The sequence below is a fragment of the Pseudonaja textilis genome, chromosome 3, assembly GCF_049901715.1.
Source record: "Pseudonaja textilis isolate UNSWEBS1 chromosome 3, rPseTex1.2, whole genome shotgun sequence".
Lineage (NCBI taxonomy): Eukaryota > Metazoa > Chordata > Lepidosauria > Squamata > Elapidae > Pseudonaja > Pseudonaja textilis.
This window is the reverse complement of record NC_141992.1, coordinates 61,835,341-61,859,910: the sequence shown is the minus strand read 5'-3', so window position 1 is coordinate 61,859,910 and position 24,570 is coordinate 61,835,341. Positions and strand designations below refer to the sequence as shown.

Below are 24,570 nucleotides of genomic sequence, written 5' to 3'. Positions count from 1 at the left end.
TTTCTGAAACATTTCGAGAATCTAGTCTTGGTCTTTCAGATTTCGATATGTATATTAAAAGATAGAACAGGACAGAATAGAATTCTTTATTGGTCAAATGAGGTTAGACACACAAGGAATTTGTCTTGCTGCAAATACTCTCAGTATACATAAAAGAAATTCATCAAGAATCATAAAGTACAACTTAATAACAGTCATAGGGTGCAATAAGCAATCAAATCATAGTAGTCAATATAAATCGTAAGGATATAAGTGACAAAGTTACAATCATACAGTCACAAGTGGGAGGGGATGGATGATAAGGAGTGATGAGAAGATTAACAGTAATAGTAATGCAGACTTTGTAATAGTTGAACAGGGTTGAGGGAATTATTTGTTTAGCAGAGTGATGGCTTTCGGGAAAAAACTGTTCTTGTGTCTAATTGTTCTGGTGTGCAGTGCTCTCTAGCGTCATTTTGAGGGAAGGAGTTGAAACAGTTTATGTCCGGGATGTGAGGAGTCTGTAAATATTTTCACAGCCCTCTTTTTGACTCGTGCATTATACGGGTCCTCAGTGGAAGGGAAGTGGGTAGTAACTTTTTTTTCTGCAGTCCAAATTATCTTCTGAAGTCTGTGTCTGTCCTGTTGGGTTGCAGAACCAAACCAGACAATTATAGAAGTGCAGATGATAGATTCAATAATTCCTCTGTAAAGGTAAAGGTTCCCTTCGCATATATGTGCTAGTCGTTTCTGGCTCTGGGGGTGGGTGCTTATCTCCATTACAAAGCCGAATTGCCAGTGCTGTCCAAAGACGTCTCTGTGGTCATGTGACCGGCATGACTAAATGCTGAAGACACAACAGAATGCTGTTACCTTCCCACCAAAGTGGTCCCTTTTTTTCTACTTGCATTTTTACATGCTTTTGAACTGCTAGGTTGGCAAAAGCTGGGACAAGTAACAGGAGCATTACTCTGTTACGCGGTGCTAGGGATTCGAACCGCCGAACTGCCGACCTTTCTGATCGACAAGCTCAGCGTCTTAGCCACTGAGCCACCGCATAATACAAGCCATAACAAGACATCATCATAGACATGTCTCTAAGAAGCTGTGGAACGGTGTCCAGAATATATGCTCTTCCGCTTTTCGCTTCTTTAATGACAGAATGATTTTGAAATTGAACTTGGCATTTTAATATATTATCTGCATATTTGCTCAGGATATCCCCTGAAACATTGAGTATTTTAAGTGACTGATAGGACCTCCAAAGTGGTGTACTAAAATTAAAAAGCAAAATCTCTCCCGCCCACTAAAGAATTATAAAATTAAGTAGACTACATAAATAATTTTATCTTTTGTGTATCTACTCATATCTGTTGAAAAACAGCTTTAAAGGGAATAAGTTTTTGGGAACTGCAGATGGGTGAGAGAATGATCAAGCGGAATTGTTAAGGTATCAATTCAATATTTGACACAGATGATATTTGCTCAGTAAGCTGGTATATTAATTTTTCCTGATTTATAATTAACACAAGGAATAGGGCATACAGACTCGTTGAGCCTACTTGGCTTTCCTAGTTAGCCATATGTTTTTATGCTTTTATGCAGGCCAAGATTTGTTAACTGAGAATATACTCTGGTCGAACAATCAGGTTCATAAACAGTGGTGCTGTACAAGCCAGGACCTTGGATTCAGATATAATAGTAGGGTTTTCAATTTGGGGTTACTGTAGCTATTTGTCTAGCAGGAAGAACCAAGTAGGACAAACATACAGGGTGTAAAAGGTAAGATAGCATGTATTATTCAATGATTAAATGGTTACACACCAAAAGTTCTCTAAAGAGTATAAATTTATATAATAAAGAACAAGAGTTCTTGGATTATGATAGGAAAAGAAAAGGAAAAGGAGGAAATCGAAATATGAGCCCAACTAATTGTGTAAACAGATTGGTTAAACTAAATTTTGACACCTATCAATTCAAATGCTTTTATATGCATTCTCAGATACTTGTTAATATTGCTTCAGTTTAACATTATTGAATTTTTCAGGTATTCTAATCAGGGATGAAACCTCGGGAGAGGTGGTGGGGATGATTTGAATCGGTAAAGAAATCGCTCCTGGTTGCTATTACTATTATACCAAGTATACCAAGCCATGCCCAAAACCATGTCGACAGAGCCGGTAGGGAAAAATTTTGAATTTCACCCCTGATTCTCCAATGAGCTGCTCCAAGCATTCAGTAGTGGGAGGTGCTTAGACTCTGCTTAGATAGGCCGGGCTTGATTTATAGGACGCTTGCCCTCCTCCACGTCCTCCTCCTTAGCGTCCCCCAGTTTTAGCTCAGCCTTTGTTGGGTAGGCAGCTTTTTTTCTTTGGCCAGAATAGGAAGAAAGAAAAGAGCAGGTTTGAATTCATTCTTTAAAATATCATCATTCCAGACCTTTTAAAGAAATTACTTCTGATGGCACTTTGGCGAATATTGCCATCAGAGCGCAGGTCAGCTTCCCAGCAAGCGTTCAGCCGCTTCCATGCAATCTGAGGCGATTAAAAAAACCCTTGCCATTGTGAAGCCCTTGCTTGCCATGCTGTTTAAAGGAACGCATGGTCAGTATTAAACTGCCCGAGGCATTTCTCTCCCCTCTTAGAACACCTACAGGGGAGGGGGCATCTGCGTTCGCATTCTCCCTTCCTTGTCTCTAACTTATGGCGCAGTTTCTGATTATTGGAAGAGATGATGGTTGCTGCTAATTATTGGCGAGTAAAATAACCACTGGTGCCATTTTGTTTGCCAAATCCCACTGGGGATTGCTACATACTTATCATCTGCTGAGAGGTCATATTCCCTTGCAAGGCTCTTTCCATGAGAGCTCAGGGGACATGATTATCCCGTTTTAGGTTTCCTATCAGTGATTAAGTTGACAGCCTCACAGACCATTTCTGGAAACTAGCAGCACAACAGCGAGCACCAACGCCTGTATCCGCCTGTGCAGGCAGCTGTTGAAGGCCATTTGCAACAAGGATTATTCATTGTTAAATTAATCTGGCCCTGAAAGGTGTTCTCTATTTGGATATTAACCATTTGTCCTTAAAGTTTCTTCCTTAGATTGACTTACTGGTGGTCAACACAATCATATTGTAAACAATTTCTGTGTACAGATATATAAGATATATCAATAATAATAATAATAATAATAATAATAATAATAATAATAATAATAATAATAATAGTAATAGTAATAATAATAATAATTGAGTTCAAAAGGGGGGGCAAATAATAAGAGGGTTCCCTGCCCCAATTGCCCCTGGATGAGTCAACGGTCCATACACACACACACAACCTCATAGGCCTACTGCAATCTCAAGGGTCGTAATGGCAAGCAAAAATAACACTAAAGTGCCATCTTGCAAGGCTACATCACAAGCCCAAAACAAAGCAAAACATTCTAAGGCAGTGGTCCCCAACCTTTTTTGTGCCACGGCCCGGTACCGGCATCACAAAACGATCTGCGGCCCAGTACCGGCATCAGCATGCATGGCAAGGCGAGCCGAGCGACCAGCCAGCCAGCTGTCCCCCGCTTCTCCCCGCCACCTTCAACTCCTCCTTTGTACCTGTGTCGATGGGCTTCGCGACGGCTTCGGGACGGTCGCTCAGCTCGCCTTGCCATGCATGCTGAAAGAATCCTCGTGCCTTAGTTTTGTTCGAAGCCGTCCCCCCCTCCATGAAACTAAGGCGCGAGGATTCTTTCAACACCTAAACGCTGCTTTCTACCCGGAAAAGCTCACCGGAAGCACTTTTTCATCAAAACAAGATGGCGGCGCCCAGCAAACCAGCGGCCCGGTAGAAATTGTTCCACGGACCTGTACCGGTCCGTGGACCGGTGGTTGGGGACCCCTGTTCTAAGGGACCTTCTAAGGCCGTAGAAAAGGATGCCAATAGATGCTAAAAAGCAGGGGTCCCCAACCACTGGCCCGCGGAACATTTTCTACCGGGCTGCCAGTTTGCTGGGCGCCACCATCTTGTTTTGATGAGAAAGTGCTTCCGGTGAGCTTTTCCGGTTGGAAAGCGGTGTTTGGGTCCTGAAGGAATCCTCGTACCTTAGTTTCATGGGGGTGGGTGGCGGCTTCGAACAAAACTAAGGCGCGAGGATTCTTTCAGCACCCAAGGCAAGGCGAGCCGAGCGACCGTCCCGAAGCCCATCAACAAAGGTACAAAGGAGGAGTTGAAGGTGGCGGGGAGAAGCAGGGAACGGCTGGCTGGCCGGTTGCTCGGCTCGCCTTGCCATGCGTGCTGATGCCGGTACCGGGCCGCAGATCATTTTGTGATGCCAGTACCGGGCCGTGGCACAAAAAAGGTTGGGGGCCACTGCTAAAAAGCGTTAGAAAAACATATGAAGAAATGCATGAGGGAGGCTGAACAAAAGTCCCAGTCCTCTTCCCCAGCTAGGCTGGCTCCAGTTCCAGACACCCTGCTACCACCCCTGGATCTGTCATGCCATCCAGGAGGGCCATAGCTGGATCGATCCAACCAAGGCAATGGTACCTGACAGGCAGGCCCCAGAGGCAACCTTTGCCCCGACAGCAGTGGGACTACACCAAAATGACTTCCTTCCGGAGGATGTTCCTGAAAAAATGAAGGCCTGGATGGAGATGACAATTAGACGGGGCATCGCCGCGGGGTTTCAGCAGACCATGATGGCCAGGCAGCCCCCGCCTTCTGACTGCGATTCACAATCAATCCACTTGCTATGCAGAACGGATCTTCATTATCATCATGTACCTCTCCAAGGGGAGTGTTATATGATACCACATACACATTCACACAATCTACAGGATGAGGGAAAACAAGAGGACCAGATGGAACAGGTTGGGGAAGGGTCAATACATGACACCGACCCGATCCTGTCAGAGACGGATCCTCAGAAAGAGGCATGTCAGACGATGAAGGCATTAAGCCAGATCAACTGACCTTTACGGGTCTGTTCCATCCTCAACTATTCAAATGTCTGTTATTCAAGGCAAAAAAATACTGCTCACCTGGATAATCCCTCCCCCTCTGTCCAACAATCAGTAGTACAAGGGAAGTCAGAAGATTTGATTTTCTCCCAACCAATAATTGAAGTGAATGTTATACCTGTCCCACAGATGTTCTCAGACCTCGTCCAGAAACAATGGGCTTCTGCAGCAACATACCCCGCCCCCACAGGATATGACAGAAAATTTCTCAATGTGGCTTCTGAATTCTCAAATTCCCTTAATACCCCAGAAGTTTATGAACCAGTGGTGGCCTTAGCGTCCTCCTCTGTGATTCCAACCAAAGCAAAGGAGGTTCTCAAGCCAGAAGAAAAAAGGGCCAAGTTAGCTCTGCATAAGGCGCATCTATCAGGTGCGTGGGCCATAAGAGCAGCAACAGCTGCATCTTTTTTCACTAGATCTTCTCTCAGATGGCTCTGTCATCTGAGGGAAACCATCCCAAATTCTAACATTAGGGTGCATCAAGACATCGGCAAACTAATAGCGGCTGCAGAATTCTCTGCGGACGCTACATTCAATTCTGTCAAATTCTCTGCTTGAACCACAGCATCACAGATTACAACTCACCGATTGCTATGGCTCAGACATTGGCAAGCTAATATTAAACACAAATGGAAGCTTGCCTCTTCCCCAATCTCGGGAGACAAATTATTTGGCACTGCTCTGGACCCCCTTCTGATAGAAACAAGAAGCAAAAAAAAGATCCTCCCTTCTTTTTTTCGGAGACCAGTAAACAGACCTTCCCAGTCCTTTCGTCCCTTTTATCAGGGACAATACTCTCCAAGATTCCAGAGAGCTTCTGGATTTAAGAACAACCAACAGTCAGATAGATCGGACTTTGGAGACAGGAACCAGAGGCGAGGGCAAGGTAAAAGACCTTTCCATGGGGCAGGTAATAGAGATTTCTGACACACAAAATAGGTTCAAGGACTGTGCCCCTATTGGAAGAAGGCTAAAACTTTTTGCAGACCACTGGGACTCCTCTACCTCTGATTCCTGGGTTAGAGATACCATCAGATTCGGCCTGACTCTAGAAGTTCAGTCCATTCCCCCAAACTTTTTCATGACATGCCCTCTCTCCAGGAACCCTGTTAAAAGGAACCTGATGGAAACAGCTATTAACCATTTATTGGAGATCCAGGCCATCCATCCTGTGGCACCGATCAGCAAGGGCAAGGTTTTTATTCACTACTGTTTCTAGTTCTGAAAAGTTCGGGGGAATGGAGGGCAATTTTAGATTTAAAATGACTCAATCGTTCTCTGGTCTGTTGGAGGTTTAAGATGAATACATTACAATCCATTCTATTCAGTATAAAAAAGGGTGACTTTTTAACCTCCATTGACTTAACAGAGGCCTATCTACACATTCCAATTAGACCCTCACACAGCAAATTTCTTAGATTTTGTTATAACAACCAACATTTTGAATACGTCACCCTACCCTTTGGGTTGTCATCTGTCCCAAGGACCTTTACAAAGGCCCTGGCAGCTCTGGCCATCCATCTCAGAGGTACACCTGTTAGACTGCAGTGTTACTTAGTTGACATTTTGCTATTATCATCATCACATAGACAAGCTGAAATAGGTATTCAAATCACCTTACAAACCCTCCAACAACATGGTTTTTCCATTAACTGGGCAAAGAGTCATCTTTCTCCATCAACTAGTTGGACTCACCTGGGAACTATTATAGATACAGTTGAAGGAAAAGTTTTTCTACCCCCAGAAAGACAAGAGAACATTAGAAAATTAGCTTAGGAAATCAGAACCCTTAAGCATGTTCCACTTGCCAACTTATCTACATTATCGGGGAAAATGATATCCTGTATCTTTATTATCCCCTGGGCCCGGTTCAACACTAGAACCCTCCAATGGTACCTACCTCCTACCAACGGTTGGGAACAGGCAGCTCCAAGGCCCGTGTCATGGTGCCATTGAAGGTTCTGATATCCCTGCACTGGTGTACCGTTCTGACCATCAACAAAGGTTGCCCCATCAAAGAACCAACAGACTCACCATCACTACAGATGCCAGCCTATTTGAATGGGGAGCTCACTTCCAGTCCCTCACAGCTCAAGGGTGTTGGTCAGCAACAGAATGAGTATTCAGCATAAACTGGTTGGAACTTGGAGCGGTCCACCTGGATCTTCAAAGTTTCCTTCCACATATTCAGACAATATACTTACCGACAATATCATGACAAAGGCCCATATAAACAGGCAAGGGGTTACCCACTTGAGATATCTCATGAGGGAAGCAGAGATACTGTGTCTTTGGGCAGAAAAGAACTTGCTCTCCATCAGGGCAGAGCACATCTTGGGCTTGTCAGACACCCAGGCGGACTGTTTGAGCAGGGCCACAGTTGACCAATCAGAGTGGCGCCTGCATCCAAGCTTGTTTCAGGAAGCGATACAGAAATTCGGTCAGCCAGTCATAGATCTATTCGCTTCTCCCCTGAACTCACAGCTCCCAAAGTTCATCTCAAGGTACCCAGCTCAGGTGGCGGAAACATCAACACTCTCCATTGTCAGTGGACCCAGGACTTCTGTATGCTTTTCCCCTCTCCCAGTAATTCCCAGGGTGGTCCAAAAACTGTTGGAAGAAATAGCAGAGCTGTTGTTGGTGGCATCATACTGGCCCCAGGAGGCCATGGTTCGTGGATCTCAGGGATATGTCAACAGAAGACCCTTGGAGGATTCCGCCACAGAGTCTCACTCACCCAGGGTCCAATTCAACACCCGGACCCTCAATGCCTCCACCTAGCTATATGGAGGTTGAGCGGAGACATCTGAAAAGCGAAAATCTCACAGAGTAATCAACACGATCCAAGTGGCCCAACACCCTTCAACAAACTGCATATATAATGCCACATGGAACATTTTCTATAAATAGTGCATTAAATCCAACATTGATCCTTTCTCTCCATCAGTGACACAACTATTGGACTTCCTTCAAGGGGATCTTGACAAGGGTCTCTCACCGAACACCTTGAGATGACAGGTGGCGGCCCTAGCCTCGGTCGTGACCTGGAAAGGTCTAAGATCTATCTCACACCACCCACTCACACAGAGTTTTATTCGGGGCACCCCGAAATTATGCCCTCTAGTGATGCACCGCTGCCCGACCATGGACCTTAACAAAGTCCTCACAGCTCTCACAAACCACTGAAAACTACGAGTCTCCACTTTCTCATTTACAAGGTAGTTTTCCTGGTAGCAATAACATCAGCACGATGTATCTCAGAACTAGCAGCCTTATCAGCCCAACAAGACCTCCGCATTTTTCATTCTGACAGAGTGATTCTTTGCCCAGACCCTATGTTCATCCCAAAAATTAATTCGGCTTTTCACAGGGCACAAGAACTTATCTTCCGAACTTTAGCCCGAGACTGTCTCAGGGGCTAGAACGTCAGTGGCATCTACTAGATGTAAGGAGAGCTCTCCGTACATGCTTACACTGAATGGCTCCCTTCAGGAAGACTGAGGTGCTCTTCGCTTCCTTTCAGCCAACCACTGAGGGACACAAAATCTCATCTTCAACTATAGGCAGGTGGTTGAAAGCCACAATCGCTAAGGCATACGAGACTCAGTCATTACCAGTGCCTAGGAGCATAACAGTGCATTCAATCAGGAGCACTGCAACTTCATCAGCTTGGGCCACACAAGCGCCAATAGCAGAAATCTGTTGGGTGGCAACATGGGCTTCCCTATCGCCCTTCATTAAACATTACAAAATTGATGTATTTGCCTCAGCTGAGGTCTCCTTTGGTAGGAGAGTTCTGCAACGTGTCCACATGGACCGTAAGGGGACTCAACTCCAGATGGAGACCCTCCCATAGAACAAGCCAAGCTTTGGTATGTCCTACTACTGGATGCTCAGAGCAGCTCATTGGAGAAAGGGCGTTGGTACTTACCAGATACGCCCGTTCTCTGTGAGCTGTGACGAGCATCCAGCCCCATCCAATTTCCATCTGGTGGGCTCCTGTTCTGGCCAACGATTAACCACGGTAAAAAAAAAAAAGGGGTTACATCTCTTCGTCTTTGCCAAAACTGGGGGACGCTAAGGAGGGGTACGTGGAGGAGGAAGAGTATCCTATCAATCAAGCCCAGCCTATCCAAGCAGAGTTTAAGCGCCGCCCACTACTGGATACTCATTGCAGCTCACAGAGAACGGGCATATCAGGTAAATACCAACACCCTTTCTAATACAAAAAGCACTGTAGATGAACAACTCACAAAATATGGAGTAATACTGATTTGAAATTTTCTCTTAATACAGATTTGTGTGGAAGTTATAATCTATTGGTGGGATTCAAAAAATTTTAATACCTGTTCTGTGGGCTTGGCTTGGTGGCCGTGGTGTGGCTTGGTGGGCTTGGCAGGGAAAGGATACTGCAAAATCTGCATTCCTACCCTACTCCTGGGGGAAGGTTACTTCAAAATCCCATTCCCTCCCCACCCCATTTAACCTGCTTTCCAGCTCCATTCTCCTGTGCAGGGCAACAAAAGAAGACCCAGCCAAACAGCTGGGACTTGGGAGACAGAGAATAGGTGGGGGCAGGGGCAGTCAGAGGTGGTTTTTGCAGGTTCTCTGAACTACTCAAATTTTCCGTTACCAGTTCTCCGGAACTGGTGAGAACCTGCTGAATACCACCTCTGATATAATCTTGTATCTAAGTGAGCAGCTCTATATCCCACCCACTTCACACACTAATTTGGGGATAGCCTTGTAAACTCTTTATGTTGACAATTTGAGTCCAAACACCAGGCAACATAATAGATACCATTGTGGAAGACTATATGTAAATTATTTCCTATTATTAAGCTGGACAATCTTGTGGGAATCAACTGAATGATTCTTGAACAAGCAATATTTTTAACTCTCTAAATGCCCCTCCCCTCTATATGTTTGTCTTTTTCCGTTTGCCTTTCTTCCACAGATCTATCATTGTATAATAATGGTCTTCATTGTAGAATAATGCAATGCATTGAACATTTTTTTCATAATGTTTTCCCCTTGTTACTTTAAAACTCCAGATGCTTTGGAATTGGTGGTTCTTTTTTAGTTTGATTTTCTTCTGTAACATGCCACACATGTGCTATTTTAGATTCTAAGCTATTTCTTTTAATTCTCCTCCTCCTCCTTTCTTCTCTTTGATATATTGGTTCTAATACAAAGAGAATCTTTGTACCAAATTGAGTTGAAATTAACAGAGAAGAAACAGAGTGGTTATAGTACTATAGTTATTTCTAAAAAGGATGTATAGGAGATTTTTGTAAATCCTGTATTCTTTGTTATAATGAGAAGCCTTCTGAATGGGAGACAGGTTAGAAAAAACACCTGGTGTAAGAAAGGGAGAAAGGGGGCTGAAGTCACAAATCTACTGTAAATCACTGCTCAGTTTCCTGTTTTATTTGCAGACGTTAGAGCTGTAATGTTATAATGGATATGTATGGTGCGGTTCATCATACCCAGATCAGCAAGAATCTTAAAATATCTCAAAAAACAGGGGAATAAATGACCTGTATTTTTGTTCTAGATCTTAGACAAATAAGCATCTGTCCTACAGGATCAGCTTGCTGGGCTGTGTGAAATGTTTGATTTTCATGGGGGAAAAAAAATAATTTTCCCCTTTATGGTTGAAAATAATAGAATAAGTAAACATTGGCCAAATCATATTCAATGCATATTAAGTTTTATTAATCAAGTACTTCAGAAGAAGAAGGAACAATTCATAGAGCTCAGAAGAAGCTCAGCTCTTTTGAGAAAACAGAAGATTTCCTATTGATAGCCTTAAATGTTTTGGGAATGAAACATTTCAGGTTTTCCATCTGTAGGCTGTCTGAGATGTCAACAGCCAATATGACCTGCTGTTTTCCTTGTAAGTCTATAAATAAAAGGTAGCTTATTTAACTGATCTTGCTACTGAAAGCAGAAGTGTATATTAATGAGCTTTCTCTCACTGCACACTAACTCTATTTACAGTAGTGCCCCTGTGAAACCTCCTCCTTTACAGTCATAACTCATTTCCAGTGAAAATGTGCTCCACCTAATGGCCCCAAATGCTGTATTTTTTATTGGTTTCCTCCCCTTCCTGACAACTGACAGTTGTTCTACAAACCATGGCAATTAAGTATCCTTAGGAACACATTCAACATTTAATAATGTATTGACATTTGTATTTATCCATGTCTTTATGAATTGCTGTGTAAATACCTGGCCCTGATAATATAACGTAATTATTTTTGAAAAATTCAGAACAATGTAATTTGTCATTTTTGTTACATTTTCAGCTCTTTTCAGTAAGAAATCGTTTTGTTAAATATTTAATTCAAAAAGTCTTGTGTGTTAAAATCTTTAGTTATAAGAGCTTTGGCATGCAGGGATAACAGAAGCAGTATAGCAACAGGTTTGGAAGTTTTCACAGGATGACATTGGGTTCTCCAAGTCACAAACATTTGTATAGATGTCTCTGTTGTCACATTTGCCGACATACGCACCAGTTTTGCATCTATAAAAATTAATATATGGCCTTCACAGAATAATGGTGTAAAATAGTCAAATAATTTCTAAAAAGTATTCTTAATATATAAATATGATAACATTTATTATTCTTGCAGGCATATTAAATGCTTTGGATTAAATATATTCACAAAGCTTTGCAATTTCTACATTTGGAATCATGTCTTAAGTATATGTGTGTTTAACTCAGCTAACAAAAAATAATCCATTTGCAGCAGAATTGTACAAGTGCAAAAATTAATACTGTATGTTATCCCAATTATCACACTTTAGCAAAATATGAGAGGTAGTCAGGTGAAAGTGAGAGACTGACACCAGATGACCTGGTGATAAGCTTTTAAAAACATATAATTTATATTATTCATAATAATCCAGATCCCTACTCCTCTTTAAAAAAGATTTAATAATCCATTCTGAGTGCTTTTATATTCCTTATAATACAACTGAAAAATTTCAAAGAAAATAATTTGAAAGTTACTTTTAAAGAAATCTAAGCTTCAACCATAATAACACGTTCTGTGCATTGGAGATGAAGATTTTTATTAGGTCTGATCTGAAAATCAGTGGGCTTTTGTCATTAAACTTTAAAAAATTACTCAAAGTGACATGGGTTCATACCTTCAGAGTGAAGACAGTGTGATGCTAGGAACACTGCCTTCAATCTCAAATGTTTATCCTCAGTGACATCATTCATAACAGCCACATTTTATTAGCCACATAGTCATCATGTCATTGTTGTGTTTAGAGTGTGATTGATAGTTTGCTCTGTAAGGCCATATGATTCAGGAAGCCTTGCCTTAAATTTGAGCTGTCTTCAGCAATGACTTTATAAGCCAATCTTATTTGACTACATGATGACATCACCTTTTTTGAGAAAGAAAAAAGACCAAATTAATGAAACCAGTCTAACAGATGTTCAGACTTCACATACAGAGGGCAAGATGTAAGATAAATAAAGAAAAAGATTGTGAAATCTATTAACTCCTGTTTTGACTACACCGAAGATGTTTACAGGTAAACTGTTGTACACAACTACAATTACTATTTTTGTTATATTTATGAGCAATCAGACTGGCTTTGGGAAATCCCCTATAACTAAAATTTAAAAATTGGAGATTGGATATTTTATCCATAAATTCAAAGAACTGCAGTTTTTTAAAAAAGATTATTTTATTTGCATTCCAAATTTTGTTCATTTGGGAAATGTTATTTCTGTATGTGCTGGAGGCAGAAAATCCAGAACAAACTGTACTCCTTTTTTCTTAATGAATTGGAATATCCACATCAGTAGAGTTATCCTGCAACATCTGTATTTTATGGAGTTTTTTCCCCCCTGATATTCTGGCATGTTACTGCATTGTTTTCTGTGGAATTGTGCCAGAATCAGCAACAAGTTCAGCAGCCAGGGAAAATCATGCTTGCACACTGCAGAATTAGTTAGTCTAAAGAAACAGCAGCAAAATGGTTGTCATCAGATCTAAGATCTGGAAACAACACAATGGATTATTTGGCTTAGAGATTGCCAATTGGCACTCCATGGCTTACAAAGCACTTTTATCTTGCTGTCTCACCAAATTTGAAATAAAGACTTTTAATATCTTTTGATATGTTTTTCTCTTTCAAAAACACAAAATTGTTTTCAATGAGATATCTTATATGTGATTATACATTGCTGCTTAGATTTTCCTATTAATACAATCCCCAATTGGTTGTGTGTCTCTATATATGGGTAGGACATAATGTGCTTGGAAATGTACAAATCTGTGTATTTATAGGAAGGCTATTATTGTCAGCCAGTTTGCTATAAATACACCAAACTCTATTCACGTAAGTTTATAGAATCAGATGAGTTACCAGATGGAATTCTTAGGTGTCATCTTGGAGTTTTTTTCTATGGTCTTTGAGAATGTATGGAGAATATATATAATGCCAAAGGCAAGTTTTTTCTTGCCTTCAAAAAGATGATCCACTTAACTATAGATGAGTCAGTGGCTTACTGGTGCAAATTGGATTTAGTGACTGTGGGTCATTATCCTATGTTTTGCTAACATCTGTGGCTTGTATTCTCAGTGGCAAGTGAAATTTTAGAAAATCTGTTGTCTAAATAATGGTGTCATGCCCCTGTCAGAATCTGATTCGGAGGAGGAGCCTGAGCAGCTGACAGGGAGAGGGAGTGTAGCTCCATTGGCTGTGGAAGAAACTGGGGAAGGGCAAAGGCTGGCTGGGCAGAGCAGGGGAGAGGTAAAGCAAGGGAGAGGGAATTTGGAGGAAGACCCAGGCCCATCCCCTCTTCATCCTAGGAATGAATGGGGAAGGGAGCAAAGTGAGTTGCATGGTTTACAGGGGAGGAAACAGCCCTGATTCCCTTCATTAGCTGCAGCTGGGAACACAGTGTTTAAAAAGTGAATTCTCTGGTACCATCGAGGCTTATCTGAGTTCCTGGCATCTTCTCAACTGTATGTGTTTTGCTGGGCTTCCAAGTCTGCAATTCCTTCTCCTGCCCTGTCAAGTTAATTAATGCACAGCGTGGTTTGTTTGGATTTTTATTTACAGTTTGTATGTACTTTGTTTTTGGACTGAATTTCCTCCACTTAAAGACTGTACTTGGGAGAGTTTTTTCTCCAGCCAAAAGTAACCTGGACATTGGGGGCAAAGTTGGAGGTAGTAAAGGGACATTTCTTGCTTATTTGACTGTGTTGCCTTTGTACCACGCCCTGGGTCATCACACATGATCACTAAATGTTGAAGCTCAGTGCTCCCAGCAAATATCAGCTGTGAAAACCTACAGCAATAAATACCCAATTTCCCCAGGGTTTGGCCATTTGAGCCTACAGCAGAATGCATGACACTGAAATAAGTCTCTTAAGAGTTTCATCATGAGACCTACTCTAATCATTATTGATGTCAGAGTGTATGTGTCTACCATCAGAAAACAGCTGCACTAACTAGATCTGTATAGGAAATGTCCAGCTTAATCTTAGCTGTCTAAAAAGAACATCAGGGCAAATTTGTTCATGAACACCTAGGCAAAGAGCAGGAAGTATGAACAACGTGCTCTGGATAGTACCAGAAGATATGTTTGGTGAAAACCAAAGATAGCATTTCACCAAAAGGACTGGATATCAATTATAAAGTATGATAGTAAAAATGGTTCATCATCACTATGGTTTAGGGCTGCTTTGCTGCATCAGGGCCTGCACAGCTGATAAAATCCGTTATGAATTTTTCAATGTACCAGAAAAGTGCCTAAGGATAATGCAAGTCCATCTGTCAGAAGATTGAAGCTCAACTGAAAATGGAAAATGACAATGACCCTAAACATTCCATTCAATCCCTCAAGCATTGGCTGACCAAAACACAACAACAACAAAAAGGACGGGGTAATAGAGATTCTGGGATAGCTAAGTCCAAGCCCAGATCTAAATTTCATCAAGATGCTGTGGATTGATTTGACATGGGCTGTGCATGCAAGAAACTCCTTAAACATTGCATAGTTGAAAAGATTCTGGATGGAAGAATGGGAAAAAATGTCTCCCAGTCGATGTCAGAGGCAGACAATTACAGCTTAAGAAACTACCTATTTGAGGTAGTTTCTGCTGAAGATATAGATTCAAAAGTATATCACTTTTGCTAGAGAAAAAATGGGCAAATCTTAATTTTTGATGAATAAATAATTGCAGAATCACTTTTTTCATGTTTAAATAGAGGCTAGATTAAATAATAGTAATTATCTTAGAGTAATGGATTCCTACATTGAGCACAGTGGGGGAGTAGATAATCTTCCAAGATCTCTTCTAGCTCTTTAATTCAGTGATTCTTACGAATTTACAGAGGAAATGTGCATCGAGTCTGTTTGCATAGAATACTTACACATGCCGGTGCACACCCCCACACATGCCCCCGGTGCGCCCTCCCCCCATGTGCTATTTTGGGTCTCCTGAGGCTCCAGGGAGATTTGCTATGCTAAAAATGGGCTGCTCAATTAGGTGTTTAGTTTGCCTCTCCTTGGAGCCTTAGAAGACCCAAAACAGCATGGGAGGGAAGGAGCAGGGGGCACTCCCATGCCCCCCACATCCACCCCCGCCCCATTTTTGGCTTTGCAAGCCTCCCTACACTTACCTGGGAGCCAGAACCAGGCACATGGCGACTTCTGGGAGGGGAGGGGAGAGGTGGGTGCCAGGTGGGCTTTCAGAACTACTGCTTCGCCGAACTGGATGTACAGTTAACATCCGGTTCTCCTGAACCGGCCCGAACTGGTAGAATCTCACCCCTGGTTATTTCCTCAGTTTTAATACAATTTATCTCAGTGAAATATTAGTCCACTTTCATGGATATAATTGTTGCCTTTAGTGCTCTGGAGAGGGCCACCTCGTACATTCTTGTAAGCATAACCAGGCTTTTGCAGTGTAGGCATGATACAAACATTCCTCTCATCTCTGCACCACACTTTGAAAGCAAGCCATAATAGTGAAATATTCTTTTATAGCCCCTTGATCTTCCTGTTGTCTTTCAAAAGTTGCAGTTACATCATGTCTTAAATAAGTCTGAAATGCCTGTGTGGAGTCCCTAAGGCTTTGCTCTGTTCTTACTAGCATCAGGAGAATCAGTGCAGAAAATCTGCCTCATCTAATCCCAGTCAAAGCAAAAAGAAGGAAAAAAACAAAGGCCTCCAATATTGGCATTTGGATTTAGGATCTTTCAGGTCCGAATAACAGAACAACAGAGTTGGAAGAGATTTATTCTAGTCCAACTCCCTGCTGAAGCAGGAAACCCTATACCATTTCAGACAGTCTTTTCTTCAAAACTTAGTGATGAAGCATGTTCAACTTTTGAAGACAAACTGTTCCACTGGTTAATTGTTCTCCATTTCTCCTTAATCCCAGATAGCTTCTCTCCTTGATTAGTTTCCAACCGTTGTTTTTTGTCTTGTCTTCTGGTGCTTTGGAAAATAAGTTAATCCCACCTTCCCCTATACCATTTTAGACAAATGTCAGATAGAGGTCACTGATCTTTATCGGAGTGCTCTATATGTTCGTGCTGCTGGGTTGACGATCCATTTGGACCATCTTTCTCTTTTGGATTAAATCTTAATTTTAGAATGAAAATATGAATAAATCCCAAGGTAGATTATGTTCCCTGTAGCATTCCTCTGCCTTAAGGAGTAATCAGACCCAGGGCTTCCCACGTTCTTCATTTTAACTCAATTAGATCTGTAGCCACTTCTCCCATGACCATTCTACCTTTAGGGTCTTTGTATCACGTCCTCAACCGTTGCTTGCTTCTAGGACTATCATCATCACTCCATAGTCTCTGGTCAACCCCTCTATGGAGGACACAGTACTATGATGTTGATTATTACAAATTTAGCTAACTATTTTTCTTATACTTAATCACCATTTATTTGTTTCATAAATCTATATAGCTGCACATCTTGCTGTTCTGACTTTGGGGAGCTTATAGAATTAAAAAGCAAAAAGAAATACAAAGGCAACCACAAAAACCCTGCAAAAATCATTAAAACAATAAAAGGATTAAACTGTTACAAACAATCTGTGGGAGAACACTGTTCATTTTCCTAGAAATATTTAACTGTCTCATTACTCTCCAGATCCCCAGGCTAGATGACAGAGCCGTGTCTTCGGCCATTTCTAGAATGCCAACCAGGTCAGGGCAAATGTCACCTCCGAAGGAATGATATTCCTTTTTTAAAATAGTAATTATATTAAAAATCATGATACAACAATGATACGAAACTAATGCAAACTAAAAAAATTGAATGGATAGAAAAGAAAGAGAAAGTAGGAAAGGAGAAAAAATAAGAATCTAGTAAAGAAAAAGAAATACATACAGAAATCACTTCCCCTTTGTCTCAACAAGTATCAACAATTAAATAACCTATCACCTTCTCTTAAAATACAACAGATGTTCTCCTCTGCCCATATTCCCATCTCTTACTTATAAACAGATCCTTAAAAACCACATCCCTTCAGTTCTGATCAGCAAAAGTCTATTAAGGCTTAGCAGAGATAACAACATACCTATATTAACATTGATCAAATAAACTGCCTTTATGTTCCTTCAATTTACTTTTAACAATAATAATATTTAGTCCCTTCAAATAATGTCTTAGAACTTAATTTCTTACCTATTTTTCTTTGTCCCTTCTCATAAAATTCTGCAAAGCTTTAATGTTAAGGTCTCTTTTATAAATCTGATAAAGGAAAATTATCCAAATTACTCTCATGGTTGTTATTTGTATATTCCTTTAAAATATTAAGACATCAGCTGGTTTCTTTTGTATGTCCAAATGTATCATCTTTTTCCGTATCGTTCTTGTAACTTGTAATTTTTAGAGCCACTTTCACATCAGTCTCAATCTTGTCTGGTAAAATTTGTTACTCTTTCATAACATCACTAAAACCCATTCTCTATTCACACTGCTGAATAGAGGCAGCTGTTCTTAAAATTAACTTCTAGTCCCATTGTTCAAAAATGTCTTTCAGTATATTCATGGGGTTAAAATATTTTGTTTTCTTCTTTATTAATAAGTCAAATTTAAGTGGTGTTCTGCAATTGTAGTCTTTATTTCCAACCTTCAATGTCTCATCTCATTTTTTTAAAGAATGCAAAACAAGATTAGTTTCCCACTAATTAATATATAATTAATTACAAAATCTTATTTCAAATTTAACTGGACCCTTAGTTGATCCAAAATCAAAGTTTTAATCATCCCTTTGCTGTTTATTCCATTAAAAAATTAAGTCCTTAAACTTGTAGTTAACTTAAAACCTCTTTTGCTGAAAATTGAAGGAAATTCACCCAGTGTTGTAAAACCTGTATAAACAAAGGTTCCTAATAGCTGAATATCAGTTAACAAGCAATTTCCAAAAGTGAAATAAGACAAAGAAGTAAGCTAACCCAATGCCCTTAAACGAGCCAATATTGGATTGAATAAGTAACTATTCCCTCATCTCTCTGAGCTCTAAATCTGCTGGTGACCTTTGCATTACAGTCTTCCTGCAAGGAAGGGAGCATTTGTGGGTGGCCTCATGTCATCAGCAACTTCATTTCAAAGGGACAAGTGTCAGGGTTTTTCTCCTGACCATTCAAGACGCATCTAAGAGATTACATAACAGAATAACAGAGTTGGAAGGGACCTTGGAGATCTTCTAGTCCAACCCCGTGCTCAAACTTTATACCATTTCAGAAAACTAGTTGTCCAATCTCTTCTTAAAAGGCTCCAGTGTTGGAGCAACCACGATTTCTGGAGGCAAGTTGTTCCACTGATTAATTGTTCTAACTGTCAGGAAGTTTCTTCTTAGTTCTAGGTTGGTTCTTCCCTTGATTAGTTTCCATCCATTGCTTCTTATCCTACCTTCAGGTGCTTTGGAGAATAGGTTGATCCCCTCTTCTTTGTGATAGCCCCTGAGATATTGGAATACTGCCATCACCTAGTCCTTCATTTCATTAAACTAGACATACCTTTCTTCATACGTTTTAGCCTCCGGTTCCCTAATCATTTTTGTTGCTCTTCTCTTTACTCTTTCTAGATTATCAGTATCTTTTTTATATCACAGAGACCAAAACTGGATGAAATATTCCTTTTTAAAATATAGTTTTTTATTAATTTATAATATGACATACAAAGAGAATACGAAAGTAAATATTGGGGAAATTAGGGAAGGAGAAAGAGAAGTGGATAGTGGGGGAAAGCAAGAGAAAAAGAAAAAAAAGGCATTGACTTCTGACTCCTTTGGTGCAATAAAATAAGGCATTAACAACTATCCTCAACTTTTTACTTTTTCATAATAATATAAACTAGACATCTCTATAACAACAAATCTATCTAATCGGTTAAACCCAAAATCAAAGTTTCATTTTTTTTTCCAACTCAAGCACAAAGTCCAGAAGCAGTTTTCAAATAGAAATAAAGGTATTTGTATTTTTTTTTCCTTTAATCAAAACAGTCAATTTAGCCATCTCTGCTAACTCCATCAGTTTTTGCAGCCATTCATCCATCGTGGAGATCAAGGTGACCTTCTAATTCTTGGATGCAATATTCCAAGTGTGGTCTTATCAAGGCATTATGAACACATCACATGATCTTGAGGTCTAACCCTCTATAAATGCAGTCTAGGACTGTGTTGACTTTTTTGGCAGCTGCATCACATTGCTAGCTAATATTTAAGTGATTGTCCACTAGGACTTCAGATGCCTCTTTCTACTCAGCACTTTTCCAAGTGGCTAGTTGCAATTATCATACTTTCTTACAAATTAGCAAAGGAACCATTCCTCCCCTGTGACTAATTACATGCAATAGGCAAGGACAGTGTACCCAACAAGAAAATATGTAAATATTAGAAGCTTCCAAATGTGCTCTGTGCAGGGATATACATGCATGTGAACACCACTCCAAGAAATTTAGTTATTGGTAAGTATCTAGTAGTTTTTTCGTAATGCTTAAGCTCCTTTATTTAATGCCATGTTTTGGAGGCTTAACACTATACATATGTGAAAACAGTATTACCAGCCCATGTGCCATTCATAGTAAAAGATTCAAACAGCAAAGCCAAATGTGTTTCATCCATAAATTTTAGCAGATGTTCTGGATTCTGGTTGATTTGTTGCATGCCCACTTTGGATAGTCTTTTAAATATTGTATTCATTATAGGATATTATGGTTTATTTAATAAAGGTTTACAGAGTTTTTTTATGGCTTTATTGCAGTTTGAAGGATGTAACAAAGCATTTTCGCGGCTTGAAAATCTTAAGATCCACCTACGAAGTCATACGGGTGAGAAGCCTTATCTTTGTCAGCATCCTGGCTGCCAGAAAGCTTTCAGCAATTCGAGTGACCGGGCTAAGCATCAGCGAACACACCTGGATACTGTAAGCATGATGTTATTTCATAAAATGCTCAGTGAAATACAGCTGTCATAGCAAGTCCTTCTCTGCAACCATCACAAATTTATTTTGATAAAATACAACAATGTAGTTGTTGCCACGGTGGAAAAATGATTTGTGAATGGTATTTGTGAATGATAAGTTTTTAAAATAGAAAATAGAGCAAGTATTAGTAACAATGCAGAGACAGCAATAGCACTTAGACTTATACACCCCTTCATAATGCACTCTCTAAGCGGTTCACAGAGTCAGCATATTGCCCCCCAATAATCTAGGTCCTTATTTTTCCTTCTCAGAAGGATGGAAGGCTGAATCAACCTTGAGTTGGTCAGGAACAAACGTCTGGCTGTGGGCAAAGTTAGCCTGCAATACTGTATTCTAACCACTGTGTCACCACAGCTCATGGGTTTGCATATTATTGGGTTTATGTATATTATTTTTCATTAACATCTGATTCTAAATCAGTTGTCAAACTCGTGACGACACGTCATTACGTGACGTATTGGAACTTTCCCCCCTTTGCTAAAATGGGGTGGGCGTGGCCAGGGCGTGACATATCCATCCCATGGGCTGCAAGCTTGACACGCCTGTTCTAGATGGTTTAACATAATGTTTGATTTTTAAATTTTACTCATATCAAAATATAGCATACTAAAAACATTACCATAACGTTAAAAGAATCACCCAAAATATATAAAATATTGGGGTGAAGAAATCTTACCTAATATTTTAGATAGTGGTGCTAGCACAAAACAAAGCATTATACCAATAATTATATATCTATAGTTGATTTCCTATTCTTTCCACTACGATTTCTAGCATTATTAATAATAGCAGTAGGGAATCCTGGAATTTTTACCCAAAACGCAGGAGAGCATTTGGTCAAGGAAGGTTATAATATATCAACTACAGAGAATCACCAGTTTGCTTTTCTACTATTTTGCCATGCAGTTGATTTGTCTTCATCTGAATTAATATTTTACATACCTTTGGAAATCTTTCCCTGTAGATTTAAAACCTTGGCTGTGTGATTTTTATTTTTTTTTAAATTAAAGTTCTTCCATGAATCATTTGAACTATCAGGCATGTTTCAAACTAAAATGCATTTTGTTGCCCAAGATTATAAGTGAAAGCCTTTATGTGCGATACCTCATCGGTTATCTTTTATTGGTTTTGGATGATAGCTCAGAATTGGTAGCCAAACACATCTATAGATCTTCAGATGAAGAAGATTGGCCTTTAAATATATTTACTTCTTTTCTATGCTCTACCCCACCATTTGCTCATATAACCTACATTTCTATAAATATGTCATCTGAATGAATGGGTGAATAAATGAACGAATGCAGTGTTCCCTATTTCTTCCTGACTTTGTTTCTGACTTATTAGGGAATAGTGTACAGAAACAAATTTGTATTTTTAGGACATTTCTCAGGTTAATCTAAAAACACTTTTTCAAACTTAAAATAGGCATTCTCAACCAATAGTCCCTTTTGTTTAAGTTCTTTTAATGTTTTACAGCATTCAAAGTCTCCCTCCCAACCCCCGGACATTATTAGGCCATCTATCCACTTATTCTTTGGAATCTTAGAATGCATTACTCCATCCTTTTTTTATATACCTCATAATAATGAAACTCTATTAATACAAAAAATGAAGCACTTGCAAGAAAAAGAGGTGAACGGGAGATATAAAGAGGTTTGTACATGGAGGCAGATACAACAGAACTTTCTATTAGCTTTCTAAGATACTTGAAGCGATTGGAGTGTGGAAAATGGCAATGTTACTTTACTGTCCAGGTCATGTTAGCCTCTACTGTGGTCAATCACCCATGAAAGCTAAGCAGACTCTTTAGTCATCTTAGCTCCTGCTCCACAGCTCATAAGTCCTCCCTTTGTCTTTTTGAAAGAGGTGAATATGTGGTTTAATGTTTGGTTGGGTGTTTATGTGGCAGAAACCTAGAGGTTAATTGATATTTACTTTTAAACTAGCTACACATTTCAGACAGTGCAGCATTAAGGAATGTGTAATGTACATTATGCCTTCCAAAAACAAACAAGTCACTCAGTCACATTTTCCAACCCAAGCACACTTACAATAACAATGTTTTATTTATTTGAAAATCAGCTTTAGGGATTTGAATTTGTAATTATTTCTAAAATGTGGTTTTTTTGAAACTTAATATGTCATATAGGATGCACCTTTTTGAAGTTTAATAGCTTGACATTAATACAAGTGGAAGGGAGGGGGGAGGGAAGGCAGATGTATCCCTCAAAGCAGTTTGTAGATTCTGTGATGTACGCAGAAGCAAGTCCCTCTCTTTCCTTGTATCTTTTTGGATGGTCTTATTGCAAAGAGCCTCTTTAACTTTTCTATTCTGTTTTTCTCCCATCTTCCTTTTTCTTCCTTTGTTTGTACCGTTTATTCCATATTCTTCCTTCCTATCTGAAATACTTCTAATCAGCAAAAAGGTACGGTAATAATTTTAACTAACCTTTTATTAATAACTTATTTTCTCTTACTGAACCTATTTTTACATTTTTACGGTATTTATAGTCTGCACAAGGTAACATCCATTTTTATCCTGTTAATCTTCCCAGGGATTTTAGCTTTGTATCACACCAGCAGCTTTTGCTTTTGATTACTGAATATATAGTAAATTAGAATGCATCTTGCATGCTGATGTTAGTGCTTCAAATGCATGTAACACAAAACTGGTAGTTCATAACAGCTTAAACTCCAATCCCTTTTATAAGCGAGCTGTGTAACTGAATACTGTGTGACAGTGAGATTGAAAAGGCTTGGACTAGTATGGATGGGCTTTTTTCTGGTCTAGTTTTCCCAGCCTTAATAATGAGTCGTCATTGCAGGGTAGAACGCTACCTGGTTAATTCCATAAGGAATTATTTAATGGTTTCCATCATCCTTCTTCAAATTTCAGTTTTCTCTGTGTTCAGTAAATTGACTTTCATATACAAGTTTTTGGGTACATATCAGGTTAGCCTTTGGAATCTCAAGCTGGTGAATGATCTTATTATTCCTTTGGAAATTTCCTGCTAGCACAAGAAGCAGGACTACTTATTCCTTTGGAGGTGTCTACAAAGAAAAGGGATTTATATGGACTGCCTATTTCTTATTGAATGCATGTGGAATTGATTTCAGATTCTAAAAGCAGGTCAATCTGTCATTTATCTTCTCTGAAAGGAGAATCTGTAAATAATTACAAAGATCTGCTAGAATGTACTGGTTTGATTGAATAGCAGATTATTAGGTTAAATTTAGGTCTCAGGCTATCCTGAAACTGGATTACATGTACATTTTTTTTTTAAAAGCAGTAAGCTGATTTTTCAATATTGGCAATGCTATTAACTTTGTAATCCGAAATCATTTAATTTTGTCAGAACTTTTTTGGGTGCCAGTGAAAAGATATTAAAACTGTAGCAAAAATGCTTTAGGATGGTGTTCTATAATCATTCTAAGATCGAGTATGATAGCTCAGCCTTCCATACTGTGGGATAGCAGACATTAGAGAGCAATGGTGGGGCCAGCATGTAAACAGAATAAAGAATAAATATTAAAGATCAAGGCTGCCTCTTAATTTGTTTTACAGTCCCTTGCCTATGTTAGCTAGGATTAAGTCCCAAGACAACTGTGGAGTGTCACATTATCATTGTAATAGATAATAAAAGATAAAATATGCATATAAGGCAGAAAGCAAGTTTCCTTTAAAAATCCAATTTTGAGAAATATATTTTAGATTGAATTTTTTAAATACTGATTTATGTCAGCATGAATACCTTCAAGGCAGTCCAAGTGATTTTCACTATGAACACAATGGCCAATGAGCTGCTTGGCTCTTGTCATGTAGAAATACTGTTGCATGAACTGGTGTTTTCTATCTGCGAGTTGTCCATAGAACTCAAGATGCATGACCACGAAAACTTGATAAAATATCTGCAGAATTGTATGCATAGTTTCTGAGTAGCAGAGGTACTTCTTAAAAGTGATAATATGAGTACTATATATAAACTATTATTAAGTCATTGTAAATAGTTCAAGTTCAGATTGCAGTTTTTCTGACTGCACTTTTATCCAGTTGACTTTATTAAAACTTTATTAAATTCCCAAAGGTGTA

General features: G+C 39.6%; 1 protein-coding gene across 4 annotated transcripts in view; it reads left to right on the top strand.

Annotated features, from left to right (window-relative positions):
• Nucleotides 1-24,570, top strand: part of GLIS1 (GLIS family zinc finger 1) — a 210,237-nt gene that overhangs the window by 143,507 nt on the left and 42,160 nt on the right. For all 4 annotated transcript variants that reach the window (XM_087929939.1, XM_026707118.2, XM_087929938.1 and 1 more), the window contains exon 5: nt 20,259-20,420. In XM_087929939.1, the coding sequence (XP_087786065.1) occupies nt 20,259-20,420 (162 nt within the window). The remainder of the gene's footprint in view (nt 1-20,258; nt 20,421-24,570) is intronic.